The sequence below is a fragment of the Hyperolius riggenbachi genome, chromosome 2 (genome assembly GCF_040937935.1).
Source record: "Hyperolius riggenbachi isolate aHypRig1 chromosome 2, aHypRig1.pri, whole genome shotgun sequence".
Classification (NCBI taxonomy): Eukaryota; Metazoa; Chordata; class Amphibia; order Anura; family Hyperoliidae; genus Hyperolius; species Hyperolius riggenbachi.
The window spans coordinates 565,245,553-565,262,534 of record NC_090647.1 but is presented as its reverse complement, the minus strand read 5'-3'; the positions used below and the strand labels follow the sequence as shown (position 1 = coordinate 565,262,534).

The 16,982-nt window shown below is 51.2% G+C and overlaps 1 protein-coding gene across 1 annotated transcript in view; it reads left to right on the top strand.

The window, feature by feature from the left end:
* PLA1A (phospholipase A1 member A) overlaps positions 1-16,982 on the top strand; it is a 59,976-nt gene that overhangs the window by 35,501 nt on the left and 7,493 nt on the right. The window contains exons 4-10 of the mRNA XM_068270975.1: positions 2,154-2,262; positions 3,578-3,679; positions 6,429-6,515; positions 6,958-7,125; positions 7,697-7,861; positions 12,841-12,952; positions 15,096-15,260. Of these exons, the coding sequence (XP_068127076.1) occupies positions 2,154-2,262; positions 3,578-3,679; positions 6,429-6,515; positions 6,958-7,125; positions 7,697-7,861; positions 12,841-12,952; positions 15,096-15,260 (908 nt within the window). The remainder of the gene's footprint in view (positions 1-2,153; positions 2,263-3,577; positions 3,680-6,428; positions 6,516-6,957; positions 7,126-7,696; positions 7,862-12,840; positions 12,953-15,095; positions 15,261-16,982) is intronic.

Sequence of the window (16,982 nt, the reverse complement as noted above, 5' to 3'; positions counted from 1 at the left end):
AATGAATGAGGCATGGATCCCGGAGGGCTGCTGCCCGCCCGAAGACTAAGTCAGTCTCCCCACACAGCATCTCTACCTGCACGCCGTGTGACTGCCTGCCCCATGACTAAGTCGGTCCCCACACAGCATCTCTGCCTGCAGGACGCTTGACTGCCTTCTCCGCCACCACCAACAAGGTCCAGGACTCCAGGCGGATTCCTGAATTTTTAATGCTAGCAGTGGCCGCTATAATAATTTTTCTGGCTGCACTGCGGCTGCAACAACAAAACAAAAGGCATGTACATGTGTCAATTCCCCTTCGTTGATCATTACCTTGCCGCAGTGAAGGGGCTTGCATATCACAATGAGGCAATGACCGCCGCTTATATGAGTGTCTCGGGGGGGTTATATAAGGTTGTTGCTTCAATGTGGTCAGACCAAATTCGATCAGCTGGACAGTCACTGTTATTCTGTCATTGAGCTACCTCAGCCCGGCGACCATATGGGCTTGAAAGCTGCCATCAACTGCACTTTCGCCATGGTGCGCACCAGTCCAGCACGGCCGTCACAACACAAACAGCTGTTTGCGGTGCGTTACACAGTGAGTTTGGTGTGTCAGTGTGAAGCAGAACTGCAATTTAGCATGCAATGTGATTTCTGCCCTTAAAACGCTGCTTTGTGTCAAATCCAGATTTTTCCCGTGGACTTTTGACGTGTATCCCACTCCCCCATGCAAAAACTCAGATGTTAGACCAGTTGAAACATCTTTTACATCACTTTTGTGGCCAGCATAAATGTTTCTAGTTTTCAAAGTTCACCTCCCCATTGAAGTCTATTGCAGTTCGCAAAAGTTCGCATGTTTGCGAACGTTTGCGGAGGTTCGCGAACCGAAAATCGGAGTCACAATATGACCATGTCCTTCATCAGATGGAACACCAAACAAGTCCTGCCTAACAGGTGCAAGATGATGACTCATGTAATTCCACAGTGCCATCTGCAGGCCAGAAGTATGAGCACCACACACGATGATGGAATTGGCATACTGCTTTATCTGTGTTGTACACAACCATTACTTCCTTCCTCTTGGTTCCTCTGATGATGTTTAGCCATGAAACATGTCAGAACATCTCTGTGATTTAGAAGATTACTTTTTACACGTACACTCATACAGTAGATATGAAAGCCAGCTATTGCAGAGGCATCCATGGTCTGATAACGATTTGTCAACATTAGACACCATTAAAGGTAATTTCACATACAGTATCCTCCAGTCCTCTCTGTCCATCTCCTCCAATTCAAACAATACGTACACTCCAGCACTTTCATTCCTTCTCCTCCAGACCCCTCTGGTTGCTTCCAGTACCACCAATCTGTCTCCTCCAGCCTCCTTCATCCTTCTCCTCCAGTCTCCGCTGGTCTCCACCAATCCCAACAATCCATATCGTGCAGCCTCCTCTTTCCTTCTCCTCCAGTCTCTTCTGGTTGCTTCCAGTACCACCAATCTTTCTCCTCCGCCTTCCTCTGACCTTCTCCTCAAGTACCCTCTGTCTGTCTTCTCCAATTCCAGCAAGCTATATCCTCCAGGTCCCCTCTCTCTGTCTTCTTCAACACCATAAAATAATCTCATCCTGTGTCCTTCTTCTCAAGGCATCCCTGTCCATTTTTTGAAATCCCATCTATCCATCTTCTCCAGCTCCTAAGACCATCTCTTTTGGTCCCCTCTGTCTCCTGCATTTTCCACTGCAGTATTTTCTGTCCATCTCCTCCACCTCCAGCCTCTTTGTCCATCTCTTCCAGTTCTGTCCATCTATCTCCAGCAGTACCTTCTCTCCATTTCCCCAAGTCCTGTCTGTCCATCTCTCATAGTCCCTTTGTCCACCACCACCAGTCATTTCTGTCCATCTTCTCCAGCTACCTCTTTGTCCATCTCTTCCAGTCCTGTCCATCTATCTCCAGCAGTACCTTCTCTCCATTTCGCCCAGTCCTGTCTGTCCATCTTCTCCAACCAACTCTTTCCTTCTCTGTTCCTGTCCTCTCTGTCCATCTCCCCAAGTCCTGTCTGTCTATCTCCTCCACCCCCTTTTGCATTTGTCCTCCAACCCTCTCCTTCCATCACCAGCAGCCCCCTCTGTCTCCATGGAGCATGTTGTTCACGTACTCTGATTCTTCTCCAGGAACTTGGATCCACGTTGGAATCCCTCCACCTCATTGGGGTGTCTCTCGGGGCTCATGTGGCCGGCTACATTGGACATCATTATGGAGGCCGCATTGGATGGATTACAGGTAATACACAATGGAGGAAACACCATTTAGTGGGTTTACATGAATCAGCAGCGAGCCGATCACAACATAGAAGGGAAGAGATTCACAAGCAAAGGTTACCGCTGGAGAAACCTGCATGTCAAAGTGATCAGTGGTTCCAAATATAGGGCAATTCATGGTGGTAGATACACAAGTGTAAAGTGTTGCTAAACTGCTCCAGTAAAAATGCAAAAGTGGTGTTTAGTAACTGCCCATCTACGGCAACTTAGATGGGCCCTGTTACATTTTTGCTGTGGGGACCAATGATTTGTAGTTACGTTCCTGCGTGACATGTGCACAACATAGAGCGTGCAGCAGGGCCGGACTTGTACTCTTTACTGCCCGAGGCCACTGTCACCAGCCACCCTCCCCCCCCCCATCCTTCAGTATAGGAAGCGAGATGACCCCTCCCCTCTTCCCTCCAGTATAGGTAGCTAGATGACCCCTCCCCCCTTGCCTCCAGTATAGGTAGCCAGATGACCCCTCCCCCCTTTTCCTCCAGTATAGGTAGCCAGATGACTCCCTTAATCCCTCCTTTCCCACCCCCCCTTCAGTATAGGTAGCCAGCTCGCCTTCACACCGCAGCAGCCATCAGTGTCACTCATTTCTCCGCTTGTCTCCAGTGTAGAAGCTTCCTCTTCCTTTCCGTCTCCAATGCTGCCCAAGTCCATAGCCGCCGGCCAGAATGCCAACATGCACAGAGAGCAAGGTGGCTGCTGCACAGGCGGCTGGCAGCAGAGTACCGCGGTCAGGCACTAGCCTGATCTCCCTTCATTGCAGCATTTGCAAGCTTGCCAATACTGCACCAGTTTAGCCTGCTGCTTTGGTGCCCTTGCTCCTGTGTTACCCTAGGCCATGGCCTAGGTGGCCTTAGCCTAAATCAGACCCTGGCATTCGGGTGCAGAGAAGAGCAGAGGATGACCCCCAGGTGGTGCTGAAAAAGGTAAACATAATACTGTGCAGCTCTGTAACATGGCGAGGGGGAGGGAAATGTAGGAAATTCAGGAGGAGGGTGCTTTCTACTAGCGGGGGGGGGGGGGGGGGAGGATAGCATTATACTGGCCACACTTGTGGAAGTGGGAGTGTTTGCAACCTAGTGAGGGGGCTCCATGACATTGTTGCAGGGGGTGGAGAGCCCTGTAAGTTGGAAATGCTGGAAGTGGAGTTGGAAATCATGTAAATCAGACAGGAAATTGATTTGACAAAATAGAAGTTTGGAATTTCTCATCATGCTTGCTCAGCAAGTAACTTAATTTGGAAACTGTAACTTCTCATTATTATCTGTCTCCTGTGTCAGGTCTGGACCCGGCAGCATACAAGTTCACCAGAACCCACCCAGAGGACAGACTGGACCCCGGCGATGCCGTCTTTGTGGACGCCATACACACCGATACAGACAGTAATCTTCTGCTTCTCATCTATCATAACATAAATAGAGGGAGGAGGGGCTCGAACTGGGGAGGGGTCAATTCAGTTACAGGTGGAGTCTTGTGGGCGGTGCCATCTCTTAGTTTCCTATATCTCTATTGTCTGGTACGCACCATAAAATTTCCCGTCAGATAAATGGGTTGAATAGATTATTTCGGACTGCTCCGATCTAGTTTCCGATCATTTTCAGATCGATTTGCTGATCACTCTATAAATAAAAAAAAAAATCAATCATAAAAATGATCGGAAATCAGACCTTTTGGAAATTATCTATTCAACCCCTCTGATGGGAAATTGCATAGTGTGTAGCAGGCATAAGGTCTGCAGGGGTGAGGTCTGATGGCCATATTTGCTATGAGAGTAGAGACTGTTGGCCACATGTATAGTATACTGGTTAGTAAAAATGTTAGGAGACAGCTGTGTACATGCTGGATTCTCAGCCGTGAGCACAAAACGATTGTCTCAGACAGTTATTATCCGGCACCTCAGTGTGCCTAAACTCAGTTATCCTCTAAGCTGTTTGCCAGATCTGGCTTGCACACTGGGATGAGCCGGCAAGTGTGAGATACATCCGCGGAGAAAGTGAACCTGCGTCTTAGTGGGTACACAAGCCACAGCAGAGAGTCTTAACTCACCAGTGTCGCCACCCCTCGCCAATGCACTGCATGCTGCTCTCCAACTTGTCTACACTTCCTCCTTCACAACAGGAAGTCCGGCTGTAAAGGCTGCAGTGATGGGAGGATGGAGCGCCATGTGCAAAGATTTGATGTAGAAAAAGAACTGCACACCTTATTGTGCGAGTGCTGGTGCAGGACTCCTAGGCAGCATAAACAAGTATCCAAAGGAGGGGTCCGCACACAGTCTTAGTGAAGCAGATGAACATTGCATGTGTGTAATGGAGCAATAAAAACTTGCACTTTTTGCTTCACTAAGATTGTGTGCGGACCCCTCCTTTGGATACGTGCAAAGATTTGGCGAGAGGCCACAACACAGGTGAGTTCACACTCTCTGCCGCAGCCCACAACCACCAATGCACTGGTTTACTTCCGCTGCAGGTGAATCTCGCACTCGCCAGCTCAGCTTCCGTACTTGTAGAGTAACAACAGCAACATATAACATTTGTAATTTCTCCCATAGGACTCAAAGCACATAAGCATGGCTTATTGGTTGATTGGTAAATTTTGGTACAGAGGAAGAATTCTACAAGTCTACAAATGCCAGGCAAAACAGGCGGCTTTTCAGTCTGGATTTGAATAACTCCAGGGAAGGGGCTGTCTTTACTGGGTGTGGTAAGGAATTCCAAAGGGTAGGGGCAGCATGAGAGAAAGCTCTGGTTCCAAAGGTTTTTAGGTGCACACTGGAAGTGACCAGGTTTATGGATCCTGCTGATCTGAGGTCATGAGAGGTGTTGTGCAATTTCCACAAGTCCTTCATGTATGCAGGGCCCAAATTGTGTAGGGATTTGAACATAAACAGTTGATTTTACAGTTAGCCAGTGCAGCGAGTGAAGAATTGGTGTAATGTGATAGTGCTGAGGCTGGTTTGTTAGCAATCTGGCAGCAGCATTCTGCACTAATTGCAGGCAGTGCAGGTCCTTGTTTGGAAGGCCTGCAAAGAGGGCATTGCAGTAGTCCAGACGTGAAATGATGAAGGTGTGAACTAGGGTTGGGACTGGGAGATCCTCTGTGGGAATAAGGTGTTTCATTTTTGCAATGTCCTCCGATGAAAGTTGGAAGATTTGACTACAGCCAAGATTTGGTTTCTGAAGCTCAATTTCTTATTGGCTTGCACACCAAGGCTGCGCACAGGGGAGGACTGGGACCTTTTGGCCTGGAGGGAAAACACAAACTATAGGCCCGTTATCACGGCAGCCCAAGCCCAAATGACATCACACACGTGCCCCTCGTGCTATATGCCAGTAGACACATGGGAAATACAGTAAGAACACTTGAGGGACAGCGTGACAGGTAAAGTATAATGCACTGGCACATCATACATTTTGAGTTACAACGGCCGGAGTTTCCGTCGCGTTCAGAATTTATCATCAGAATTCACCTGCAAGCAGCCCTTCTGGAGTCTAGTGACTGTTAAAAACGTTTCAACCTCGACAATACCCTATGTAGCCGTGCACATGCAGTCTTTTTAACAATGGTGAGAGACTAGACAGATTTTTTTCCCATGGACCCTGCAGGCAAGCCTCTGCTCTGCATCATGCTGAGTATATTTACCAGCTTGCCCGCCCTCTAATTGCTCTGTAATTGGGCTTTTATTTCCCTCATTCAGCCCCGTGGTTCACATTGCCTTATACAAAAACATGAAAGCGCCAGGCACTATACCAGCCCTAAATCATTAAGTGAGAGGCAGCCTGGGGGGAAATCTCCCCCCTTCCCCCCTGGCCAGTCCTCCCATGGCTGCGCACAAGGTCGGAGCTGTCTGAATTCCCAATCCTGGTTGGTGTTGATTTGGAATAGAGCTGTTTCGATGCCAAGCATTGACCTTGGACAACAAAGACCTCAGTTTTGTCAGCGTTCAGCTTCAGCCAGATGTCATTCATCCAGTCTTGTAGCTCAGCTAAGCAGGAATTTATGTTTGGAGTAGGGTTTGTTGCACCAGGTTTGAAGGATAGGTATAGCTGCATGTCATCAGCATAGCAGTGGTACGTCAGGCCATCTTGGTTCCACTTTGCATTAACCAGTTTTCTGATGAAATTTCTTCTCCAGATTTCGGTATCCGAATTCCGGTCGGCCACATTGATTACTACATTAACGGTGGCAGAGACCAGCCAGGCTGCCCATCACTCGGAAGACGTGAGTATACTATCAGCCATCACCATCACTAATGTGTTGTCTGGCTTCTGAGGAATATGGGAGAGGGTGTTACCTACATCTCAACAACCAATTAGAATAAGAAATAAAAGGGGTGAGAGGAGGCACCCCAAAAAATGATAAAAGTTCTAAAGAGTTAAGTACATCTGGTTGGTTTACTTCTACAAATGACAGCTGGAGCTGAAATTAATACTTATTGGATAACACTACAGACAATGCATTTCGGGGGCCGAATCCCACTTCCTCAGATTTATATGAGTATCTACAGCGGCACAGCCACCTACTGCGCTGCACCACCATGCACCACAACTCATACACCTATCAGGATAAGGCAGGGCAGGTTAGGCAATGAAATCTATCACCTGATTGGTTGCTGTAAACTCATTACCCCAGTGAATAATAAATGACCAGTGTTGTTTTTCAGCATATAAATACCTGATCTGTGACCACATGAGGTCGATCGCCGTCTTCATCAACGCCGTGCTGGGAACGTGCTCATTCATTGGCTTCCCTTGCTCCTCCTACCAGATGTTCCAGGAGGGGCTCTGCGTGGACTGCGAGACCCCATCATTGTCATTCTGCCCCCAGATTGGTACGTACAGGGTGCATTTCTCTGTGCTTTCCTTCTGTCCTGTGCAAGAGTTCAGGTCCACTTTAAAGAGAACCTGTAGGTTTGCAGTAGATGCAAGGCAGACAGACATAGCACCCAACTGTCCCTCTTTTGGGGACTCTGTCCCTCTTTCTTCCTCATTTGTTCCTCTTTCAGAACTGATGTACAGATCTATGTAAATATATGTATTTCGTCACCTGAAAGTTGTGTTTAATTGGCTCTAAACTTCATCCCTCTCTCTTGCTCCCATGCTCTTATTTTCTAGTTCTTATTTTAAAATGTTACTATGAAGGATAATGGACCAGAAAAGAAAGGACCAGTGTGGTTTGAATTACAAAACAACATTTTTCTCATGAAATCTTTATGGTATGCGTGACTAGGGGTGTGTCGGGGGCGTGATCAGGGATATGGCAGGGGCGGAGGTTAAGTGTCCCTCTTTCTTATCTCATAAAGTTGGAAGGTATGGACAGGGGAGGAAGCAGACATGAAGCTCACACTCCATTACTGATGGACTCTTCCATGCACTCCATTACTGATGGACTCTTCTCTGCAGGATTGGGGAAGGAGAATCCGCTGATCGTTCCACAGGGAGACATCTTGCTCAGCGACTACAACCCTGAGACAGAGAATGGCACCAATGGCATCACTTACATGACGGCCGAGGCGCCCAGAGAGATCCAGGTGTTCCTGAAGACAGGAGCTGACGAGCCATATTGTGGTGAGCGCTATATATGCGGAATACGTAATAACTAACATTGCGTGAGGTCCTGTAACTTACACACTGAGCAATCATTGCACCCTGGCTGCTAGGCCTGCAAATCTCTCCTCGCTCTGTGCTCAGAGAATATATAAGCCGTTCAGACTCCTCCCCCTTTCCCACCCATGTGAGGTGGTCAGGGAACTGGGGAGAGAGGGCACCTGCCAGTCACTTCCCTGTAACAACTATGTGATGCTGAAAACACGCACAGAATTCCGCCTTAAAGGAGTTGGACTAGTCCCTCTCCTCATGGGGGATTCTCAGGGACTTTCGAACAACCAAACTGAAGTTGATCACCTAATAAAGTTGATTGCTTAGTCGACTGAATCAAAATTGCTACGTATATGGCTACCTTAAGCCCATTGATCCACAGCAGGCCTGGTGTAAACCAATGTTAAACCCAGCACTCGATGGTGAAAGATCCCACCACTGCCACCAGCAAGACAGTCATTCTCTCAATGTCACCCAACACAGAGACCCCAGCACTCAGGAAAGTAACGTAAGTATCAGCCAAAGGAGACGGCATCACAGGCAATGCTAATTGCTGTGTATCCCAGATACAGGAAGTTCCTACGGTGTTTATCCTGCCACTCACAGGACGGTGTGGGCAGGGCCGGATTTGTAACTCTTTACCACCCAAGGCCACTGTCAGCAGCCGCCCCCTCCAGTATAGGTAGCAAGATGACCCCTCCCCCCTCCAGTATAGGTAGCCAGATGACCCTTTACCACCTCCTCCAGTTTAGATAGCCTGATGACTCCCCCTTCTCCCCTGTATAGGTATCCTGACCACCCCTAACCCCCTTCCCTTTAGTATAAGAAGCCAGATGACCCTCCCATTTCGATAGCCTGATGACCCCGCCTCCCTCCAGTTTAGGTAGCAAGGTGACTCTTCCCTTCCCCCAGTAAAGCCTGCTGCCAACCCGCCTTTGATCCTATGGTGCCCTAGGCCATGACCTATGTGGCCTTGGCTGAAATCCGGCCATAGGTGTGAGCCAGGGGCATGCTCAACAGATTGATTAGCCTTGGTTTATACATCCAGTTTGTCAATGCTTTGTTATAATGTTTGCTCTATAAGTGGGAATGAGATATGGCAGTTATAGAAAGGACAGGTGAACTGGCTTGAAAAGAAGTTTTCTGCCAGTACAAATACCTAATTATTGGGAGTTGTGGTTCACCAAAACATGGTCTGGGATTTAATCAGCTTGGTGAGGTGGTAGAACCTGATTCTTGGCCTTATTCTTACCAGAAACGTACAGAGATGCTGAAGGTGTTATCAGCCCATCCATAACTCTCCTACTTTAGCAGATATGAGGGTTTATGGCATTGCTGCCCTGCCAAGAATCAACCTCTGTATCAGTGGCCTAAGGAGCTTGGGACCCAGTGCAAGTTTTACATGGGGCCCCAAGAACTTTATTGATATGGAGCCCACAAATCTACACAGGACAACTGCAGTGTCAGAGCGGTGTAAGCAGGGGAGGGGACAGCTGCAGTGTCAGAGAGGTGTAAGCAGGGGAGGGGACAGCTGCAGTGTCAGAGAGGTGTAAGTAGGGGAGGGGACAGCTGCAGTGTCAGAGAGGTGTAAGCAGGGGAGGGGACAGCTGCAGTGTCAGAGAGGTGTAAGCAGGGGTGGGGACAGCTGCAGTGTCAGAGAGGTGTAAGCAGGGGAGGGGACAGATGCAGTGTCAGAGAGGTGTAAGCAGGGGAGGGGACAGCTGCAGTGTCAGAGAGGTGTAAGCAGGGGTGGGGACAGCTGCAGTGTCAGAGAGGTGTAAGCAGGGGAGGGGACAGCTGCAGTGTCAGAGAGGTGTAAGCAGGGGAGGGGACAGCTGCAGTGTCAGAGAGGTGTAAGCAGGGGTGGGGACAGCTGCAGTGTCAGACAGGTGTAAGCAGGGGAGGGGACAGCTGCAGTGTCAGAGAGGTGTAAGCAAAGGAGAGGACAGCTGCAGTGTCAGAGAGATGTAAGCAGGGGAGGGGACAGCTGCAGTGTCAGAGAGGTGTAAGCAGGAGAGGGGATAGCTGAAGTGTCAGAGAGGTATAAGCAGAGGAGGGGACAGTTGCAATGTCATAGAAGTGTAAGCAGGGGAGGGGACCGCTGCAGTGTCAGAGAGGTGTAAGCAGGGGAGGAGACAGCTTCGGTGTCAGAGAGGTGTAAACAGGGGAGGGGACAGCTGCAGTGTCAGAGAGGTGTAAGCAGGAGAGGGGACAGCTGCAGTGTCAGAGAGGTGTAAGCAGGGGAGGGGGCAGCTGCAGTGTCAGAGAGGTGTAAGCAGGGGAGGGGACAGCTGCAGTGTCAGAGAGGTGTAAGCAGGGGAGGGGACAGCTGCAGTGTCAGAGAGGTGTAAGCAGGGAAGGGGGCAGCTGCAGTATCATAGAGGTGTAAGCAGGAGAGGGGGCAGCTGCAGTGTCAGAGAGGTGTAAGCAGGGGTGGGGACAGCTGCAGTGTCAGAGAGGTGTAAGCAGGGGAGGGGGCAGCTGCAGTGTCAGAGAGGTGTAAGCAGGGGAGGGGACAGCTGCAGTGTCAGAGAGGTGTAAGCAAAGGAGAGGACAGCTGCAGTGTCAGAGAGATGTAAGCAGGGGTGGGGACAGCTGCAGTGTCAGAGAGGTGTAAGCAGGGGAGGGGATAGCTGAAGTGTCAGAGAGGTATAAGCAGAGGAGGGGACAGTTGCAATGTCATAGAGGTGTAAGCAGGGGAGGGGACCGCTGCAGTGTCAGAGAGGTGTAAGCAGGGGAGGAGACAGCTGCAGTGTCAGAGAGGTGTAAACAGGGGACGGGACAGCTGCAGTGTCAGAGAGGTGTAAGCAGGAGAGGGGACAGCTGCAGTGTCAGAGAGGTGTAAGCAGGGGAGGGGACAGCTGCAGTGTCAGAGAGGTGTAAGCAGGGGAGGGGGCAGCTGCAGTGTCAGAGAGGTGTAAGCAGGAGAGGGGACAGCTGCAGTGTCAGAGAGGTGTAAGCAGGGGAGGGGGCAGCTGCAGTGTCAGAGAGGTATAAGCAGGGGAGGGGACAGCTCCAGTGTCAGAGACGTGTAAGCAGGGGAGGGGACAGCTGCATTGTCAGAGAGGTGTAAGCAGGGGAGGGGACAGCTGCAGTGTCAGAGAGGTGTAAGCAGGGGAGGGGGCAGCTGCAGTGTCAGAGAGGTATAAGCAGGGGAGGGGACAGCTCCAGTGTCAGAGACGTGTAAGCAGGGGAGGGGACAGCTGCATTGTCAGAGAGGTGTAAGCAGGGGAAGGGGCAGCTGCAGTGTCAGAGAGGTGTAAGCAGGGGAGGGGACAGCTGCAGTGTCAGAGAGGTGTAAGCAAAGGAGAGGACAGCTGCAGTGTCAGAGAGATGTAAGCAGGGGTGGGGACAGCTGCAGTGTCAGAGAGGTGTAAGCAGGGGAGGGGATAGCTGAAGTGTCAGAGAGGTATAAGCAGAGGAGGGGACAGTTGCAATGTCATAGAGGTGTAAGCAGGGGAGGGGACCGCTGCAGTGTCAGAGAGGTGTAAGCAGGGGAGGAGACAGCTGCAGTGTCAGAGAGGTGTAAACAGGGGATGGGACAGCTGCAGTGTCAGAGAGGTGTAAGCAGGAGAGGGGACAGCTGCAGTGTCAGAGAGGTGTAAGCAGGGGAGGGGACAGCTGCAGTGTCAGAGAGGTGTAAGCAGGGGAGGGGGCAGCTGCAGTGTCAGAGAGGTGTAAGCAGGGGAGGGGGCAGCTGCAGTGTCAGAGAGGTATAAGCAGGGGAGGGGACAGCTCCAGTGTCAGAGACGGGTAAGCAGGGGAGGGGACAGCTGCATTGTCAGAGAGGTGTAAGCAGGGGAGGGGACAGCTGCAGTGTCAGAGGTGTAAGCAGGGGAGGGGGCAGCTGCAGTGTCAGAGAGGTGTAAGCAGGGGAGGGGGCAGCTGCAGTGTCAGAGAGGTATAAGCAGGGGAGGGGACAGCTCCAGTGTCAGACGTGTAAGCAGGGGAGGGGACAGCTGCATTGTCAGAGAGGTGTAAGCAGGGGAGGGGACAGCTGCAGTGTCAGAGAGGTGTAAGCAGGGGAGGAGACAGCTGCAGTGTCAGAGAGGTGTAAACAGGGGACGGGACAGCTGCAGTGTCAGAGAGGTGTAAGCAGGAGAGGGGACAGCTGCAGTGTCAGAGAGGTGTAAGCAGGGGAGGGGACAGCTGCAGTGTCAGAGAGGTGTAAGCAGGGGAGGGGACAGCTGCAGTGTCAGAGAGGTATAAGCAGGGGAGGGGACAGCTCCAGTGTCAGAGACGTGTAAGCAGGGGAGGGGACAGCTGCATTGTCAGAGAGGTGTAAGCAGGGGAGGGGACAGCTACAGTGCCAGAGAGGTGTAAGCAGGGGAGGGGTCAGCTACAGTGCCAGAGAGGTGTAAGCAGGGGAGGGGTCAGCTACAGTGCCAGAGAGGTTTAATCAGAGTAAGGAAACAGTTTGTTAAGGGTTACCACTATGCAATGCACATATATAGGTGTTCATTACAAGCATAGCACCAATGCAAAGCTAATAAGATGGATGAAGGAGGGCCCCTAGTGGACCCCTCTTTTCCAGGGGCCCCGGTGCAGTCGCAACCTCTGCATCCCTATTGCTGCACAACTGCTGCCCTGTCAGAGGTCACTGGCATGCTAGTCTGTCTAGATAAATAACTATAACGATATATATAGACCCCAATCAAGCCAAGCCATCCCGCAGTCCACTTGTGTCCAGAGATAAGACAGGCTCCGGGTCATTTGGTTATTAGAGATCTGAATATTCTCTGTGTTGGAAATTGGCAGAAACAGGCTGAGCTGGGGAAGAACTGCAGTGATAGTATTTCATTGGAGCGGAGCTCTGCCTGTCCTCAGTGTCGGTGCATCCCAAGTACGGTATATAGTTTGTATTGCACTTTATTTAACATTTCTGCAGCCAAGAACCTGTATACTCTATAATAACAACTTATAATTTATTGTTTACCCATTAATGGCAGCCTATCACATCTTGCTGGAGTTCACCCTGACGGAGGAGAATCAGGGAAGCATCACCATCAACATCCAACTCCACAGCAACAATACCACCAGCAGCAAGACCAAGATCGTCATGTGAGACCCGCCACTCACGTCTGAGCTGGACCAAGGGAAGGGTGTCATTGGTGGGGTCACAGGATCAGGAAGTACACGGCAGGAAAGGGAGGGGTGAGGGACACACTAAGTAGGGCTGCTGGGTAGGTGCTGGGCTAATGTGCGGTAGAGGGCGGGGTCAGCCATCTCAAAGAGGAGTGTTTTGAGGGCTTGATTGAAGGCGTTGCAGGAAGGGGCGTGTCAGAGGGGGGTTGGGATGGAGTTCCATAGGGTGGAAGCAGCTCTTGAGAAGTCCTGCATGCGTGCATGAAAGTGAGAAATGCGCAGTGCTGTCAGGCAGAGGTCATTGGAGGACCGGAGGGGGCAGCCTGGTGTATATCTGTGGACAAACTCGGAGATGGAGGTTGGCCAGATCTTGTGCACAGATTTTAAGCCAGGCACAGAATCTGGAAACTGATCCTGGAGCAGATAGGGAGCCAGTGTTGGGCTCTTCAGAGGGGAGACGTGGAAGCAAAGCAGTGGGAAGAATGGATAAGCCTAGTTCAGGGGCGTATACCAGGCTGCCTATATTGGGGGCACCTATACCAGGCTGCCTATACTGGGGGCACCTATACCAGGCTGCCTATACTGGGGGCACCTATACCAGGCTGCCTATATTGGGGGCACCTATACCAGGCTGCCTATACTGGGGGCACCTATACCAGGCTGCCTATACTGGGGGCACCTATACCAGGCTGCCTGTACTGGGGGCACCTATACCAGGCTGCCTATACTGGGGGCACCTATACCAGGCTGCCTATACTGGGGGCACCTATACCAGGCTGCCTATACTGGGGGCACCTATACCAGGCTGTCTATACTGGGGGCACCTATACCAGGCTGCCTATACTGGGGGCACCTATACCAGGCTGCCTATATTGGGGGCACCTATACCAGGCTGCCTATACTGGGGGCACCTATACCAGGCTGCCTATACTGGGGGCACCTATACCAGGCTGCCTATATTGGGGGCACCTATACCAGGCTGCCTATACTGGGGGCACCTATACCAGGCTGCCTATACTGGGGGCACCTATACCAGGCTGCCTATATTGGGGGCACCTATACCAGGCTGTCTATACTGGGGGCACCTATACCAGGCTGCCTATATTGGGGGCACCTATACCAGGCTGCCTATACTGGGAGCACCTATACCAGGCTGTCTATACTGGGGGAACCTATACCAGGCTGCCTATACTGGGGGCACCTATACCAGGCTGCCTATACTGGGGCACCTATACCAGGCTGCCTATACTGGGGGAACCTATACCAGGCTGCCTATACTGGGGGCACCTATACCAGGCTGCCTATACTGGGGCCACCTATACCAGGCTGCCTATACTGGGGGCACCTATACCAGGCTGCCTATATTGGGGGCACCTATACCAGGCTGCCTATACTGGGGGCACCTATACCAGGCTGCCTATACTGGGGGCACCTATACCAGGCTGCCTATACTGGGGCACCTATACCAGGCTGCCTATATTGGGGGAACCTATACCAGGCTGCCTATATTGGGGGCACCTATACCAGGCTGTCTATACTGGGGGCACCTATACCAGGCTGCCTATATTGGGGGCACCTATACCAGGCTGCCTATACTGGGGGCACCTATACCAGGCTGTCTATACTGGGGGAACCTATACCAGGCTGCCTATACTGGGGCACCTATACCAGGCTGCCTATACTGGGGGAACCTATACCAGGCTGCCTATACTGGGGGCACCTATACCAGGCTGCCTATACTGGGGCCACCTATACCAGGCTGCCTATACTGGGGGCACCTATACCAGGCTGCCTATACTGGGGGCACCTATACCAGGCTGCCTATACTGGGGGCACCTATACCAGGCTGCCTATACTGGGGCACCTATACCAGGCTGCCTATATTGGGGGAACCTATACCAGACGACCTTTACTGTAAGTATGTTTTTGTTTTGTTTTTTCCTGCCTGGCCTGTCTTTCCAATTTCTGTTTTGAGAGGAGAGGAGGTTTCCAAAGTTTTGCAAAGGGCTCAGTGATTTCTAGTTTTTTGTAATGATAATATTAATAAAAAAAAGTAATAATGATAACAACCAGAATGGACCCTTTAATTGCCCAACCTGTTTATCTCTCTTTCTTACAGCCCGAAGGACACCCCGGGGGGCCGAAGCCTGATTGCACACGGGACCCCTCTGTGCCAGTTGCAGACAGTAGAGATTAAGGTGACGGGATCCCTGAGCAGATTCTGGAGGGGGGGTCCGGAGTTCAGCGGGACGCTGTGTATGGTGGAGCTCTCCAGGAGGAGAAGGTAAAGGAGACGCAATGCCCATATCAATCCCAGACAGAGAACTGCCCCACCCACATCAATGCCAGACACAGAACTGCCCCGCCCACATCAATCTCAGACACAGAACTGCCCCACCCATATCAATCCCAGACACAGAACTGCCCCGCCCATATCAATCCCAGACACAGAACTGCCCCGCCCATATCAATCCCAGACACAGAACTGCCCCGCCCATATCAATCCCAGACACAGAACTGCCCCGCCCATATCAATCCCAGACACAGAACTGCCCCACCCATATCAATGCCAGACGCAGAACTGCCCCGCCCATATCAATCCCAAACGCAGAACTGCCCGCCCATATCAACCCCAGACACAGAACTGGCCCGCCCATATCAATCCCAGACACAGAACTGCCTCGCCCATATCAATCTCAGACACAAAACTGCCTCGCCCATATCAATCTCAGACACAAAACTGCCTCGCCCATATCAACCCCAGAGAGAGAACTGCCCCGCCCATATCAATCCCAGACACAGAACTGCCCCACCCATATCAATCCCAGACACAGAACTGCCCCACCCATATCAATCCCAGACACAGAACTGCCCCACCCATATCAATCCCAGACACAGAACTGCCCCACCCATATCAATCCCAGACACAGAACTGCCCCACCCATATCAATCCCAGACACAGAACTGCACCGCCCATACCAATGCCTTACACAGAACTGCCCCACCCATATCAATCCCAGACACAGAACTGCCCCACCCATATCAATCCCAGACACAGAACCACCCCACCCATATCAATCCCAGGCACAGAACTGCCCCACCCATATCAATCCCAAACACAGAACTGCACCGCCCATATCATTCTCTTACACAGAACTGCCCCACCCATCAATCCCATCCCAGACACAGAATGCACCACCCATCTCAATCCCAGACACAGAACTGCACCGCCCATATCAATACCAGACAGAGAACTGCCCCGCCCACATCAATGCCAGACACAGAACTGCCCCGCCCACATCAATGCCAGACACAGAACTGCCCTGCCCATATCAATCCCAGACACAGAACTGCCCCGCCCATATCAATCCCAGACACAGAACTGCACCGTCCATATCAGACCTACAGCTACAGACCTGTCTCCAACCTCCCCTTCTTAGGTAAAGTTATGGAAAAGGCTGTCTATCTGCTACTTGAAACCAGGCTGCCTGTCAGTAAACAACATCCTGGACCCTCTACAACCACAGCTGTGAAACAGCCCTCATCCAAGTCTGCAACGATCTGCTCATGGCAAGGGACAGAGGGGAATGCTCCATCCTAATCCTGTTGGATCTCTCAGCGGCTTTTGATACATGAAATCCTGCTTAACAGACTGCAGGAGTACTGTGGCATCAGTGGATCAGTCCTCCAGTGGTTCAGATCATTCCTGACTGACAGAACACAGAGAGTATCCCTAGGACCTATAATGTCCAAACCTGCACCTCTACAATTCGGAGTGCCACAAGGATCAATCCTATCCCCTCTGCTGTTTGCAATCTACATGTTGCCACTCGGTACACTTATCCAACGACATGGCCTGACGTACCACTGCTACGCCGATGACACACAGCTATACCTGTCCTTCAAACCTGGTGGAACAGACCCTACCCCAAAAATAAACTCTTGCTTAGCTGAGCTTCAGGCATGGATGAATGATAACTGGTTGAAACTGAATGCTGACAAAACT